The 17,233-nt window shown below is 41.2% G+C and overlaps 1 protein-coding gene across 20 annotated transcripts in view; it reads left to right on the top strand.

Annotated features, from left to right (window-relative positions):
• ZBTB20 (zinc finger and BTB domain containing 20) overlaps positions 1–17,233 on the top strand; it is a 477,873-nt gene that overhangs the window by 453,339 nt on the left and 7,301 nt on the right. For all 20 annotated transcript variants that reach the window (XM_056496777.1, XM_056496890.1, XM_056496857.1 and 17 more), the window contains one exon: positions 12,027–13,634. In XM_056496777.1, the coding sequence (XP_056352752.1) occupies positions 12,027–13,634 (1,608 nt within the window). The remainder of the gene's footprint in view (positions 1–12,026; positions 13,635–17,233) is intronic.

Here is a 17,233-nt window from a genome sequence, read left to right as displayed (position 1 = left end):
CAGCTTTAATGAGCCCTTATACCTTGTTGTTTAACCATTGTAGCATTTTCTACTTTCTCATTTTTCTTTTGTTGTCCTTCGATATGCATGTGGTCTCTATTAAAATATTATTAAGGCCACCTCCCTGCTGTTCTTATGGCTTTTACTTCCTTATCTTTTCCTTTCAGACCCTTTCTGACTAACTTCCTCTTCTTTTTTTCCTTTCAATAGTTGTTCTTCTCAAAGTTGCACATACCAAAACTGTCACTTTGCGATCTGCTTGAAGGATGTCAAACGTAATCATGCCAATCATTGTTATTTCATGTCTTAACCATACATGCTACTGCTGTCATCTCCTCTGTCTTAATTGGGTGAGAAGACTAAACCAAATGTGCCATTTCCCTAATAGGGTCTTCAGAGGAATACTTCACTGTTTGACAGGTGACTCTTGCTTGAAGGAAAACTAAAGCAGCTGCATCTCCATCTCCTTTTGTCCTACTGTGGGTTATTAAAATGATATGCAGCTCAGTGGTTGCATCTCTTGTGGTTAGCCCCTTGTGTGCTGTTGGGAGACACCTTCCATGCACTGAGAAACATTGACTGGTGTAGTAGTGGCCTGGTTTGTTGCAGCTACACAACTCCAAAGTTACAGGTGTAAAAACGTACTTTGTCACCTACTGTTCCTTTCCACCACTGTGATCTGTTTAGCATGGGAGCTTTTTGCTCTTTTCCTCTAAGCTTCCATAGTAACTTTCTCCTCCTTTGTTTACCTGTGGTAGAGTAGCCATATAATCTTTGTGCTGTGATCCCCTTAGTAACTTTAGAACAAGGTATGGCCAAACCAGTATTCAAATTAGAGAAAACCAAAACAATTCTTGCATTGTTCTCCGCTGAACAACTGAACAAAGGGAGCTGTTTCATTTGAAGCTTTTTTTTGAACTGGAGCCTTAACACAGTAGTGGGAGAGAACTGAAACATAAAACCAAGAGATTGTTTAATACCACCTACTAATGTTAATAAAGTGTGCAAGGAGGTGTTGTGGGGTAAAATCATGTTCACAAGAAATGTAGCTGTTTGATCTACTCCACGGGTGAGAGTCAGTTGTAAGCCATCAGAATATCACTAAACTTCATTTGCATCAGGCTGTTTGCCTGGCATCCGGGGGTATGGAGACCACAGCAGCACATTCTGTCTGGCACTGTGCATTTGAATTCCTGAGGACACCAAGTACTGTTGTTTCTAGAGGGAATGCCATTGTGTCATCTCTTCATTTATGTTTTCTGTGGCTGTTTTCATTGTCCATGGAGTCATTCACAAGGCTAAAATATCATGAGATCCTGTCTTATGTATCTACCACTCAGGAAATAGAGTACAATGAGAATTCAAGAATCTGTCAGCACAAATGCTACTTGAGGAATTAACTGCACCTATGAAAAAGAGATAAACAAATCCTAGAACCCCTACTTATACCAGCTTTGTTGTGTTAAACACTGAAAGGATCTCTGCCGGGCTGGGATGTGCAGTATATACTCTGTATCCATCTGTGACTTGGTGAAATGCTTCTTGAAAGCCCACGAGAGGGAAGTAGTATAAATTAAGAGTAATCTCACAGCAGCTATTTTTGCATTCTTAACCAGTGAAAATGTAAGTGTAGCAATATTGTGCATCTATTAAAAATCTTGAAAGGCTCTTTATAACTAGATGATAGGAGTGATAACGTGTAATTTATTGATGTTACACAGATAGAGGAAGAAACCCACAAAGTAGCAATTTTTGTGTGAAAAGGGGTATGATACAGGAAATAAAAACAGAGAAAGGGACTTCCCATAGTTTCATGCCTGTGTGGGCAACCATGTCAGTTTTAACAAGAATACCTTGTGCTTTGATCCTGTGCTACATTTCAAAACAGGGCATATTCCCTGTATCCAAAAGTAAAACTCCCAGATGCTATCTCTAGTGTATTTGGATGAGTGGAGGGTAGAATGTGCCTGAAGGCAGACCTGAGAAATAGCTCCCATGCACTGCATTAGTATCACCTGTTGGTGTCTGAATGTTTGTGATGCATGTAATTCCAGGGCCTTTTCCCCAGGGAGTGGGGGGTAAGCATTGGAGCTGACAATGTACATTTAATGCTAGAGTTCCATCTGATGGTATCAAGCCACCAGGAATGCTGTGTTCTTGCTTATTGCCTTGATTTATTAGTTTAAAGTGTTCTGCCATACACTTCTATTCTCCTATCAAAGCTAAGTAGGTGATTTTTGGAAATAATTCTGTTTCCAGAGACTGCAGAGGTCTCACTGAGGACAGAAACATTTCCTGTGGCCTTCAGTATTGTAGATACGAGCATGTTCTGTTTCCCAGTGATATTTAAATCTGAATTATAAGCAGGAGTGAACACTTGTCCCATAAACTCAAAATAAAGAAACTACAGTCCAAACCAGTATGAATGTGTCTCACGATATTTTTAAGTTGAAATATTCACCAAAGCACCCAGCTGTACTAGTTAACAATTACCCTTTCACTAGTAGATAAAAAACACAAATGGAAAAAATAACCAAATAAAAATTTAGCATTTTCATGTGATAGCTTTCCTCTACTCAGGGGTGAGACAGAGGCACTGGATGAGATAAAAAGCATCTTTTCTCAGCCCTGAGGACTGGCATTTACAATTTTACATCCATCCCTTGTTTCTCCCATCAACCATAGTTCAGTAACCAGAGCAAAATCTCCACTGAACGGCTTTTCTCTGGAGTCATGGAGGAAATAAGCAGTGCTCTTCCACAGGCTCTCCCACAAAACTCAACCATAACTCACTGCACCCTTTCCCTAACAGACTGCTACAAATACTCCCTGTACAGGATTCTGGCTTGAATGGAAACTTTCTAAACAGGTAATTACCTTAAGAGGTTCTAATCTATATTTTCCTTTTAACCAAAGCCCACAAGCTTTCATGCTTACTGTATTTAACCACACTCAGGTTGACAAGCTTTCTCTCCTTGTCTTTCTGCCTGGGAGAACACCTAACAATGCAAGGCAAATGTGAAGGAGTTCATGGAATAGCAGTTGTATCTTTTGGAGACATGTTTTAATATATTTGCACCTGTTAGCCTTCTATTTCATCCCTGCTCCAGACACAGCTCCCACCTCCAACCCCAGGCTCTTCTCCTCTCTAAGCAAGGTTTATGAGAGAGGATATAAGTTTATAGAGTCCCCCATAGCAAGACAATCAAAAGCAATCCTTATCCATCTTCCTTATGGGGGTTCAATCTGAAATACACTATTAGGATTTAAATAAAAGCTTTTAAAGCAGATGGAGGTGTTCTTAAGGACTAGAATAATCTTTTGATTGGGAACATAGAGTAGCAGAACAAATCACCTTATTTGCCTACATTTTCCAAAGAATTTTTTTTGCCCCCCAAGAAGCATCTGCCTAATCTTTTTTATAGTAGGGAGTGTTCACACCAGCATTGCTGGCCCATCTCCCCCTTTCCCTGATCAGTGACTCTCTTGCTGTGTGTCCACCAGTGAAACATGCACTCCAAGTAATAACACCTGGCACTGGGAAGGAAAACAAGCAATAGATGCACCTAGATTTTTAAAGAGCTGAACTGCCTTAAACTTACAGCCAGTTAAAACAGTTGGACCATGCTGGGGCTTGGCAGGATCATGCATGAGCAGTTGAAACAGATTTCATGTAGAACATAAAAATATGCCCTACTGAAGAAGGGATGAGCACAGCATCATTTCTCTTCCTATGAAATGGTGCCATCATGTGGAGACATTGTTTTCTCTGTTTCCTGTTTTAAGAGGGCAGTTGTGAAGTTTTCTCCCTTTACATTTTAAAGAAGGGCATTAAAATGCTATTTGGCAAACTTATATTTCACTAGCATAAATAGATTACAACTGACTGGGGCACGGGAATGAAGTGGTATGGCCATAGCCTGCTGAAATCCCTGTTAATGCAGCTGGGATGACAACTCCAGGGCTGCTTCTGTACTGTCATACATGTTGCTTGGAGGTGGTGTAGATGGCCACAGAAGTATCTCCTATCTATGGAGTTCATTTCTATGCTATGGAGATATAATGGCATGACTGTAGATAGTCTGCAGACAAGGTCTGAGTGAGGAACTGAGATAATCAGAGAATGTGTATATGTGTGCCACTGTTCAGTGTTTAATATTTGACTGGACCCCAGATATGTGTCTGGGAATAAAAGAAGGCTTTTGCCTATGCACTCTTCAAAGCATCTTTGGAATTTCTAAAATAGCAAGTATACAAATTGGATTGCAAGTGGGAAAAGTAAATATCCTGGCTCAAAATGTAATACTTCTCTAACTTAAAAATAGCTGAACATGCTGTAACATTGACTTTGGTCACTACACTGCTATGAATTAGAGGCAGTTTTTATCTGGTGTTTTACAATTGTAAGTAGGATGCCGACCCTAAAGAGGAATGGAAGAATTAAGGCACTAGAGTACCTTGAGAAGAAAACTAGGTTTTTTTGTAAGCTTGGAGAATAAAATTTGAAGAGACTTGTGGAATTAATTCTTGATATTTCTGTAGTATTCTGTATCCAAGGATGCAAAACATTCTATTACAATTCCTTTGAGGCAGGCAGTCCTGCAGGATTGGGTACCTGATGCTGTCCCTGTTCTAGGTGTGGAGAAAACTGAGGCACAGACATTGCCACCTGTGGTTTTCAGAACTAGTGCTGATGGACACCTGCTGAGGTGTGTCAGGCAAAACACAGGAAGGTAACTTTCTGCCTGCCCCCCAGGCCTGGAGGCTGAAATAGAGGCTTTTGTGCTTGACACTGGGGATTTATATCCACTGGGTTTACAAGCCATTTTATGTACACAGCACCTATGGTTTAGACTTCAGTTTTATGTAAAATGGATATCTCATCATTCAGTAAATGCTAAAAAAGGACAGGGCAAATAACTGAATAAATTATCCATAGGAAATTTGCTGAGCATTCTCTAGTCTGCAGAAAAAGTCTCCTGAAAAAAAGTTTAAGCAAACTCTTTCTTATTTGCCATCTCCTTGGTGTGTTTTCTCTTTGGAGAAAAGGGTTGTGTTTGTGTGTGCATGCATTTCTGTCTTTCAAACAAATGTAGTTATTAGCTACAAAATTTAGAGAAGTTTGACAGCTTTCAGAACACAGTGATTCTTTCTTCCATAGAGTGTATTACTGACATATTAATAGATGTTGTGCTGGTAAAAATACAGTACTTCCTGTTAAATGTAGACTGCTACATATTTTGATTCTAACAACAATCTGGTAGGGTTAGGGCAATTTGTGTAGTGTCATCTGGTGTTTGTTTTGGATAGATATTATAGAAGGAGATACTGATTTTCAAGATGTTCAAGCAGATGATTGGGTGAAAACTCCAGCAAACCTTTAAAGCAACAGAAAGCAAGGGCTATTCCTGGTCAGAACTCCTGCTGAGGATACAAATGTTCTTCTGTGTTCCTGAAACTCCATAGAAGCTTTTCCTCTTGCAGGCCCCTGTTTAGAATGAGGCCACATATTCAGAAGGATCAGTCTGAGCAGACGTGGCTGAATTGCTCTCTGCACCATCTTTGAGATGCACTGAGAAGTCACACATTGCCAGGTTTTCAGGATTTGAATTCTGGTCACTTCCTTGAATGGAAGAAATGTTTCTCCACTAAATTGGTCCCAGAAAATTGGAAGCTGATGCAGGACTAATGTTGTGTATGGAAACACTAGATAGGAATTTTTTCTCTGTTATTCTAGTTTTATAGTAACTAAATTGATAGCAACAGAAAATAAAGCTTTATCAGTTGGAATAAATCAGGTCATTGAAGCTGAAGAAAGCACCCACAGTTGTGGTGCAAAGTTTGGAATATAAGACACTAATATATGGAAATGAGAGCTTCCTATGGAAATTGTGGGGCTATAGTAGTTTTCAGATGTTGTGATGAACATGCTGTATTTTGACCGAACTGTTGTGTTTATGAAAGAGTTGAGATCTTCTTTCCAAAATAAGAATTCTTTACTTACATGCATTTTTTTTAAGGAAGATCTGTTTTGATAACAGGGCTTTGTTTGCTTGGAGTTATTTATTCTGTAAAGTCTTTGAAGAGTATCATAGACAATGATATATAGGTAACTCCTTCATTCACCTCCCTCAGCCAGAGGACTTTATGTTTGGGCTGCATTTTAAGTGAAAAAAAGACAAGTTGGAGAGAAGATGGAAGAAGATAAGGAGAGTACCTATAACCAATGAGGATGATATGGAGACCTGAGTTTGTATTTTTAGAAAAGACAGGTCTGAAGAACAAAAGTGAGGCACCTACCAGTATATGAGGGAGTACTGTAAAGAAGAAAATGGTCAATAGCTCTCCCTGTCTGTTAGGGGAAGGGGTTGAGTAATCAGTTTCAAAGTTAAATACTAAGAAATCTCTCTTGTTAGAAGGACAATAGACAATAGTCTGTCTGGGAAGAGAGTGCTGTTTTTGCAAACATGGTAGACAAGTTTCTGAAGAGATGGTGCAGGTAAATTATTCCCACATGAGGAAAAATAGTAGACTAGATGACTGTCTGAACGCATCCATTTGATACAAACAGGAGGCCATCCAACAGTTGGTATGGAGACCAAGGATTAAAGATTTCCAAAACTACACATGGTAGAGGAAGAGAGTAAGGACTAGATGATACTGCTTGTCTCCAGCAGCAGCAGGTTATTAGGTTTGTTGTGCTCCCAGGAACTAGTGGCTGGATTACTAATGCACAGAAAAGCAGTTCCAGAAGCAGGAAGACCACCTACCAAGCCTAACTTCAACATCTCTGTCCTATCCCAGGGTGTCCACCCAAGCAGGGAAGCACTTGTCTTTTTGATAATAAGAATTAAGATAATAAGCATTACTAATAAGAATTTTGATAATAAGAACATAAAGAGATCATATTCTGAACTTTTCCACCATCTTTCAAAGTGTACATTCTTCTCAATCCAAGGTCTTTGAAGGTTGTCAGAAAGACAAACTAGGCAAAAATACCAAGTTAGTTGATCTTACCTAAGTGAGACATCAGTGAGATGTTTTGCCAGACAATTCTCTAAATTCTCCAAATTCACCTGTGTAAGATTGAGGCAAAAACTAAATCTATATCCATCTCAGCAAACCCACCAGTTCTCAAGGATATAGAACAATTATTTTCTATTCCCCATAAGTATGAAAGCAAGACACAGCCTTTGGGTTTCACTCTGCTAGTCATTCCTGTGAAAGAGCACACACTAAGTTTCCAGAAAAGCTTGGATTCCAGCATCCTAGGCATTTTTGCTTCAGGTGCATGCTGTGCTGAGACGCTGAGCCACTGCTGGGTTCCAGTACCTGTGATGGGTTCATCACCACTGTGTTTCTAGAAATGGTAGTCATTACTGTGCAAGGAGCTTTGAGATACCATAATTTTAAAAAACACTAGAGAAAATAAAATTCTCTGATATCCTTCAGTTTTGAGCATCAAGACTTTCAGCAATTGGCTTTGCAGAAAGAGACATCTAGTGGCTGTACAGAAAAAAAGCTTGCAAAACGCATTTTCAAGTGTACAATGTAGCCGTTTGTGTATGGCCTGCAGTGTTCAATATTCTGTACATCTTTTTGGTTCTACTGCATCCTGTGTTTTCTGGGGGTAAATTTTTATGGTTTTGACAAACAAAAAAATCACCATTTCGATCCATAACTTTCTAGCTTTATGTAGGTCTATGTATAGTAACTCTGGCAAATAGAAAACTGCCTCAAGCCATGCTTGATATACCTCACTGCTACACTTCCACGTTTTCTATAGCATCTTCCAGGAGTCCACTGCCTGCTGTTTCCTTCTGCCATTGCCTTCCCCCTTGGTACTGTACTTGGAGAGCTTGTCATTGTTATTGTCATGGTAAAATCTACTTTCTTTTGAATGCCCATAGCATAAAAGTCAGCAGGAGGGGTGGATGAGATTCAGGGAAACACTAATCTAAGCATTCAGTCATGTATTACACAACAAAAGTTTTTTCCTTTCCCATCCACGTTGTGCTCCTTCTTACTAGTTGAGGATGAATTCCATGCATGTTTCTGTGAATAGCCTGACAGTTTAATCGGTACATTTGCATACGGGCAAATTAAGCTTTTTTCAAAGTTGCACAGTAATATGTTTCACCTTTATGCCATGCCAGCTTCAAATTCTATCCCAGGAGGATTTCAAATGTGCATAATCTGTGCAGTTGTCTGGGCTTTTTTCCTTTCTTTTTTTTCTGCCCTTTTTTTTTTTTTAAACTGGCAAATGCCTATTCATTGCCCATCTGGGTAAGAATGGCCTTTGCATTTTCACACCTATTCTTTCCTATATGGTTTGTGAATACCCCTCCAATCAGAACTTGCTTCACAGAAAGAGGACAAAACCATTTTACAGGAGTTTCTCAGAATAAGGCCATTGGGATCTCTACATCATGTTTACTGGACAAAAAAAAAACGGAGTACTTAACAAAGACCACTTGAATTTCACAGAAAGTTTCCCACTGTCTCGAGTTTAAAAGAGTGGCAGGCCTGAGAAGAGCCCTAGACAGGAGTCTTTTTCCTGAGCCGGGCATTCTGTGCAGTTGTGAGTAGGTGAGTGTGCATGTGTGCAGCTGAGCCTTGTGAGGAGGTGACATACTTTCTGGCTTGTCCAAGGCTCTAGGAGTCTTTGTCAGAATGTGGCATTTACTTAGAATCAAAGCTGCATTGACAAGTCCATGTTTTGTGGGCAACACCACCTTTGAACTTTCAGCTTAGAACAGCAGAAAATAGGAGTCAACCACAAAATTTGGATCTGGTTTCATGCAGAGAGGGAAAGGATCTGCTTGGACAGCAGGTTTTGCTACAGATCAATCTCTGGAATTTGTTAAAACTGCTCTTTATACTGATGTGGCTTGTGTAGTAGTGTTTCTGACACTTATGCAAATTATTTGGTTGCCTGGACTTTGTATAGATACGGTTTACAGTGTTGAATGTCAAGGAAGGTAGCCTAGAAAAGTCATCCTCAAAATCTGTATCAGCTTTTTATTTTTTACCATTTATTGTGTATATCTTCCAACCACCCTTCTTCTTTTCTCTTCAAGGAGTAAATTTCAGTTGCCTCTCAGTTGAAGAAGTGGTAGATGTTCCAACAATCTTTTGTTGGAAAAGAATGATCTTTTCAAGGGCAAACTCTATTAGCAGCAAAAAATAATGCCATTTATGAAGCTGGCTTTCAGACCAGCCTCCTATACCACAAGGAGCATCCTAGATCAGTTTCTATAGAGAGCTGTTCACACCACTCTTAGAATGCATACAATCTCCTTTTCTGTAGCCAGGATCAACCTCAACTGCCTGCTTTCATCACTATACAACTCTTAATTCCCACAGCCAGGACCTGAGAAGAGCTGTTGAAACGTACAGATGAACCTTGCCCTTTCTCCTTTCTGTACATTTATGGGTAAATGGCAGAATTCACATTCCCAGGAAGTCATCCAGTCTCATGATGCATGTACCACCTTTCTGGAAAGGAGTTGTCCTAAGGATGCATTTTTCAGAGTTCTGCTCACAAAAATAGTTTTATCTGCCAGGGAGCATAGTAACAAAGTAGATTTCTTTTCTAAAATCAAGTGACCTGTCTGTAGCATCTCTGGTATGTGTAGAATATTCCACATTATGCATGTTCAAGGTAGGATTTTTGGGTTATTGGGTTAGACTGCTACGTATTTCTTATTATTATCAAATACCTGCTTTGACAAAACTGAACATAGAGCTGTGTTTCTGTGAAGATGAGTCCTAGGAGCAAACCAGGTAGTCACTGATATTACTCAAAGATAGATGGAGATAAATGGGTAGCCTGTACAGTCACTTGCTATGGCCTATAGTAAGGTGTCACCTATTTATCAATAATTTTCCACCCTTCTGTTGCCGTACTGGTACGAAGCTTTTGCCAAGAATTCTGACTTTGTGGATTCTTGTATGATCTGACATGTTTAACAGGGAAGTATCTGGAACTGCCCTGAAGGCCTCTGGAGAATTGCTCTATCAGGAAGGAGGAGATGCATCTCTTCTCTACATTATTTTGTGTAATAATAGTTGCAGTGCCCTCAAAGGAAAGTCTCCTGGTTTCTAAGATGTTTTTCTAGTCCTATGGTCAGTCCCATCAGAGAAAGAAGCTCAGGTTTCCTGGCTGAGCTTATGAACAAGAGGGATGTGTTTCGCAACCTCCATCATGGCATTAATGATTTCCTTCTTGTTTCTTCTCTGTGAGCATCCCCTCAGCATGCTAATCACACATGGAAATTAGTAACCTTCTGGTACAAGTTGGTTTACATCTGTTGTCATCATGAGACGTCTTCAGACAGCTTGGCCTCACTGTGATTTCCAGTTCCTGACCTTCGTGCTTCTCTTTAGTCATCAGCTACTTCAGAGGATTAAAAGAAACACTTGTGTCCAAGGTGGTTTCTCTGAACCACCAGAAGAGAGGGTGCTTGAGATGTTGGTAGTGAATAAATGGGAAGGAGAATGTAGAGCAGGGAGGATGCCACATTTGCCTACAAATTGCAGTGAGTAGTATTCTACTGCCTGTGGATGAGACGTAAAGCACTCCTTAGGGTGGAGCAGAGAGACATTGCTGGGATAAAAGGCATGTGTATGCCTTTCAGCTGCTTTCAATGCTAATTATTTGCTCTGTACATTTGTTAGACAGTGACAATAAGCTAGTTTAATTTACTCACACTTACCAACTTCTGTTTTTCTCACATTACCAAGTTATTGTGGTAAGAGTGGTTAGATCTTTGGTGGGAATATTCAAGACAAAATGCCTGTAATACTACTGGTGATTTAGCATTACTTTGTCTAATTTTCTAGAAACCAAGGTGATGCATGTACTACAATTGCTTAAAGAAAAAAATTATTAGTAGTGTTTTATTTGTTTACCATTCAAGGAGCAATTGATTCTTTGTAATTAAAAGTTGAAACCATAGTTTCTGCCTGTCAACATCTAAATAGATGAAAATTTGCTAAAAAACAGGAAAGGAAATGGAAAAGCATTGAAACCAAAGCAAGTAAGATGAAGATAGGGAGCAGCGGATTGGGAGATTAAGAAATTTCTTTTCAGTCATCTGTAAATTTTGAAGATTATGTTGGCTCTGTATCCAAGTTGGTTAGATGCTTTTCTAAACTGTTCTCTGTTTAGATTATTCAGCCAAACTAAGACGAAATCTTCCTTAGAGTAAATGTCTGTAATTTTCCAGTTTCTGTCAAGTAAATAACAGCAGGAGAACATTTGTTTTTATATGATGGCATTCTGGTGCAAGTCAGAACTAGGGATATGCTAAAAATGAAGGGGACAGCTCATGTTAACTTTCTGCTTTGGGTTCTTTCAGAGAACTGTTTGTCACTATTGGGTAGCAAATGTTCTAAACCACAACCCCAGACAAAACTCTGCGTGGGATTTTAGGAACATTTGCAGCCTAAATCTTGAACCAGATTTGGATTTTACAAAGTGACTGCCAATTTTTTTTATACAAGTAACTGTACTGTGAAACATAGGATCTAAATTCCTTAAAATACCAATCTAGATTTAAATCATATTTTCATCCATACTCTTTGCATTAACAACTTAGGGTCTTTAAAGATTCTGATCTCTTCTGGCAGAGGTCCAATCCAAAGCTTAAAATCCAGCTTTAATCCGTGTACTCAGTGTTTGCAGTTGGCTGGCTCTAAGCTTTTTAAAGCCAGATAAACTGATAGGAAGTCCAAGACCCAGTAGTGTGATTGGAATTTAGGTCCAGCTACACCTGTCTTCATTTGGTTTTGTCCAAAAATTCAGGACTTGAGTTTCTGGAAAGGCGTAGTGAAGTTTGCTTGTAGCCTTACAAAAATGATGGGTTCTTACTAATGCCTCTGTGTGTTTTTTTTCCAGTACAATCAATTTTGTTGACACAGTGGGAAGTTACTTTTGGTAGTGCTCTTGCTGTAGTCCTGTAGAGGACAAGACTCATTCTGTTCTTTTTTGTTGTTTGCTTTTGCCACCTGCTTTGCTCCAGGTAACATCAGTTGCAAGGGGATGACAGAGCGCATTCATAGCATCAACCTCCACAACTTCAGCAATTCTGTGCTCGAGACCCTCAACGAGCAGCGCAACCGTGGCCACTTCTGTGACGTGACGGTCCGCATCCACGGGAGCATGCTGCGCGCCCACCGCTGCGTGCTGGCGGCTGGCAGCCCCTTCTTCCAGGACAAGCTGCTGCTGGGCTACAGTGACATCGAGATCCCCTCAGTGGTGTCGGTCCAGTCTGTGCAAAAGCTCATTGACTTCATGTACAGCGGGGTGCTGCGGGTCTCACAGTCAGAGGCCCTCCAAATCCTCACGGCCGCCAGCATCCTGCAGATCAAGACTGTGATTGATGAGTGCACAAGGATTGTCTCACAAAATGTGGGAGACGTCTACCCGGTGATTCAGGATTCTGGCCAAGAGACACCCAGGGGAACACCTGAATCAGGCACCTCGGGGCAGAGCACTGACACAGAGTCTGGCTACCTGCAGAGCCATTCACAGCACAGTGTGGACAGGATCTATTCAGCCCTCTATGCCTGTTCCATGCAAAATGGCAGTGGGGAGCGCTCCTTTTACAGTGGAGCTGTGGTCAGCCACCATGAGACAGCCCTGGGACTCCCCAGGGACCATCACATAGAAGATCCCAGCTGGATTACCCGGATCCATGAACGGTCGCAGCAGATGGAGCGGTACCTCTCCACCACTCCAGAGACCACACACTGCCGGAAGCAACCCCGCCCTGTCCGAATTCAGACCCTGATGGGCAACATCCATATTAAGCAGGAGATGGAGGATGACTATGACTACTACGGCCAGCAGAGGGTGCAGATCCTTGAGCGCAATGAGTCTGAGGAATGCACCGAGGACACTGACCAAGCTGAAGGCACTGAGAGCGAGCCCAAAGGGGAGAGTTTTGACTCAGGTGTCAGTTCCTCCATTGGCACCGAGCCTGATTCAATGGAGCAGCAGTTTATGGCTGGTCTGGGCCGGGATGGACAGCAAGAACCTTCTCAAGCAGATCAAAATGATGTCCCTGCTGATGGCTCTCAGCCGCAGCAGCAGCAGCAACATGTAGATGCCAACTCTTCCTCACCAGAGAGAAGCAATGACGTTGAAATGGACAGCAAAGTGCTCACAGTCAATAACAGCACCGAAAAGGGGGCTTTGCAGCCTTCTGTCAACACATCTGTTGCCCAACCATTGCCAACCACACAGATCTACTTACGCCAGACAGAAACCCTCACCAGCAATCTGAGGATGCCACTGACTCTGACCAGCAACACCCAGGTCATTGGCACAGCTGGCAACACCTACCTGCCTGCCCTTTTCACCACGCAGTCTGCTGGCAGTGGCCCTAAGCCTTTTCTCTTCAGCCTGCCCCAGCCTTTAGCTGGCCAACAGACACAGTTTGTGACAGTGTCCCAACCCGGCCTGTCAACCTTTACTGCCCAGCTGCCAGCCCCACAGCCCTTGGCCCCATCTGCAGGCCACAGCACAGCGGGTGGGCAAGGTGAAAAAAAGCCTTATGAGTGCACTCTCTGTAACAAGACTTTCACCGCCAAACAGAACTACGTCAAGCACATGTTTGTACACACAGGTAAGAGTTCTTCCCTTTGGCTTGCATATGGAGCCACAGAAAGTCCTTCACAACCATGGACCCAGATTCTGTTTGCAAACCTGCCAGCCCCCAGCACAAATAGGAGGGAGGGCTTATCCAGGGAGCTGGTGTCACTGAACATTTCCTGGCCTTACTGAAGTTGAGTCCCTGCAGCAACACGCAGATCCTAAATAGGGGCCTAACTGTGCATGATACGGAAACAAGCTCATTTCACTTGGAGTAAAATGTGTCTTGCATCCATCCAAGGAAATGGTGAGCATTCGTTGTTCCCTGCAAGATGACTAGGCAACATTAAGTGGAAGAGAGGAAATTAAAAGTTCATAAGAAAAACTGTATCTACTAAGAGAGGGCATCCTCCTGTAAGTTTTACAGCTTCAATCTCGAGTAGTGGTGAGGTTAGGGCAAATTCATTACTGGTGGGGCTATAGCGGGAGGTCCAGGCCTGGACATTAGACATACTGCCACATTATTTTCTAGATCTTGCATATTACTGTGAGAAAGTAAATCTGGAGATTTGTCAGAAAGTCTTTCTGAAGCTGAATCTGATTACTGTAATCCCTTGTCTCTTGGTAAGTCAGAGGTATCACTAGGTCTGAGTACAGAAACATAGGGTTCAATGAGAAAATATTTCAAGAATATATGTGGAACACAATGGAACATATCAGCACTTTTGCTTTTAAAACTGCAGCTGCTTTAGTACATAGTTTATGGTCTGTTGAGATAACATAGGTAAGCGTATTTTCCACTGAGCCAAAACTGCCTTTTCTAGCTTTGCCAAGTTATGAGACTTCAAAGCAAGGATGTGTGTGTATTTTACATGGAGGAGTTATCATGGGTTCAGGACTGTTTTGCTTGCTTTAGCGCTTGGCTCCTTCTGCTGTTGGAGAGAAAATCTAGTTTAAAGAAAGAGTAAATATTTATTTCACCAAGCAGTGGCTTTGTTAACATCAGATCTTAAAATAAATGCTGGGTTTGTGATATGTGGAAGAGAACCTGGAAAAATTGCCCAAAGTATGGGAGGAATGTAGGTCATGCCTCTCTGTTGGATGCAATAGATTTCAATTTCATATGTATATCTAAACTTTTAACTTCAATTTACCTGTATTTGTCACTTAAATGAAAAATTCCTCTAGACATCTATGGCAGACATGTACATATACAAAAAGATCAACTTCTCAGGACTGGTACAAATTGTATTGCAAGGATTAAGAGTCCTGAATCCCAAGATTTCCTTTGTGTCTGTTTATGTTCTCCATCTTTTTGTCGTGGATGAGTAGCTAAAATGCTACATAGATAGTGTTGGTATTCAGAAAAATATCCCCTTCAGAACACAGTCAAATATATCTGCTCACATCCTTGTTCTAAAAGCTAAAAATACTTTTTTTACAAATAACTTAACTAAGATTAGGTACTTTATTTCTCCCACCACTGCACTTCGGTTTTGGAGTCAGATAAAGAATAGTACTGGAAAACCAGATCTTAAACATTCTTAGCTACCACATGTAACACCAATGAAGGAAATTGATAGGCATCTCAAATCATGAATTAATATATTATTTGTATGGGTCTGAGAATGCCCTAAAAAATGAACTGTGCTGGCAAGGAAAGATTTGGGTAGATAAATCATTTCAAAATTCATTTAGGAGCTAACTGGCTCATGGGAGAATAATTTCACCTTAACTAACAGAGAGCTAGGCCTCAGAAAACCCTCCTGAAGATAATCTTTACGTGTGCAGCCTCAGAGAAAGTCTGTTGGCTACCTTGTCTAGTGCTGGACAGGATCATTACAAAAATAGAAGGGAGACAGCTGTTCCCACTGTCAGGGAACAGACTTTTCCTTAGCCCTGTTAAAAGAAGCCAAGCAAAGTGGCTCTAGGAAAGACCCACAAAAAAATTGAGAGGTTTGGGAGATGCAAATGTTTGAATTAATCTTTCTGTGTGGAGGGCTCACAAGAGAAGTCATGGAAGAGTCTAATCATAAAGCAGAATTCAGTAACTTAAACGTCTCTATGTGTCTGTATGTTTTTATGATTCTGAAAACTATTTTCTGATGTGGCTTTCCATGCAACAAAAACCAACCACCTTCTTTCACACAGGTGCAAACATATAAGAGATTGCTGTTTTTCCATGTTCTGTGTAGACTCCCACAGTATTGTGGAAATAGAGTACTAGAGTGCATGCAGTGTCTGCACTTTATAAAGCACCATTGCTTTTTTCCCCACATATCACACTGTGATTAATACTGGATTAAAGGCTGCAAAAGACATGCCAAAGGGATCACAGCAGAGCACCAACATTGCTGCCTCCGTACATTTCTAATCTGGTTATAGGATGGTGATGGGATGAGGGGAAGTCATTTGAGGAGTAGCTGAGGTCACTTGGCTTGTTCAGCCTAGAAGAGATTGAGGGGAGACCTCATTGTGACCTACAGCTTCCTCATGATAGGAAGTGCAGGGGCAGGAACTGACCTCTCTTGTCCAATGATAGGATACAAAGGAATGGCATGAACCTGTCTCAGCCTAGATTTACATTAGGTATTAGGAAGATGTTCTTCTCCCTTTGTTTGGGGTTGTTGGGCACTGGAACAGGTTCCCCAAGAAAGTGGTCACAACACCAAACCTGGCAGAATTTGGGAAGCTCTTGGACAATGGTCTCGGGCTCATGGTGTGATTCTTAAGGTGGTGCTGTGCAGGACCAGGAGGTGCACTTTGATGATCCTTGGGAGTCCCTTGCAACTCAGGATTCTGTGATTCCATGACCTCAGTGTCAGCACCAAGTATCCATTATGGTTAGGGTTCAAAGAGCCACAGAGCCTACAGCATCAGGAGCACAGGGGCTGGAAAAGGGGGACATGGCCAGGCGCTGACATTGCTTCTTCCCCCTTCCTACTCAGGATATACTATGATTCTGTTATACTAACCATCCCATATTGCTGTCTAATACCAGCCAAATACAAAATGAAGTATCAAAAGGAAGAGCATGCACATTTAATTCACTGAGCAGTTTTCTCTGACTTAAAAATGGGGAATCATGGGAATAAAGAATCTACAGTGCTCACTAAGGAAGCACAAAAATTTGCATACAAAAAAGAAAAACTAAAGTTTTGTAATTCTTTGGAGAGGAGAAATCCCTGGAAATCTTTGAAGCTGAGATTAAAAAGCTACAACCCAGTGTATCTTAGAAACATAAGCAGGGAAAAATTAAGGTGTTTTTATAGCACAATCTTAACAGGGTCTAGAGTGGAGGAGACAAACTTATTACAAACTTTGGGACATATATTGCCCAAGGCAAAAATGAGCTCCATAAATGCAATCAGCCTCCTGTAATTTAATCAGATGTTATTCTAACTGACACACTATCATTTTCCACGTCACATGTCAAGCATATTGGCCTGTCTGCACACAACACAGCACTGTGTGTGGCAAAGCCATCAGGAAAGTAAGGACTTAGTGTTTTGAGCAAGTGTCTTTCATTAAGTAGGGACAAACTCCTCACGAGTGCAAGGAAGAGCAGCAAGTGGATTTCATTCATGGATGTCACCATCATACATGCAAACCATGAAATGAAAAGAAACAGAT

This window comes from Oenanthe melanoleuca, chromosome 1, assembly GCF_029582105.1.
Source record: "Oenanthe melanoleuca isolate GR-GAL-2019-014 chromosome 1, OMel1.0, whole genome shotgun sequence".
Lineage (NCBI taxonomy): Eukaryota > Metazoa > Chordata > Aves > Passeriformes > Muscicapidae > Oenanthe > Oenanthe melanoleuca.
The sequence above is the reverse complement of the archived record's forward strand: the minus strand, read 5'-3'. Positions and strand labels throughout refer to the sequence as shown.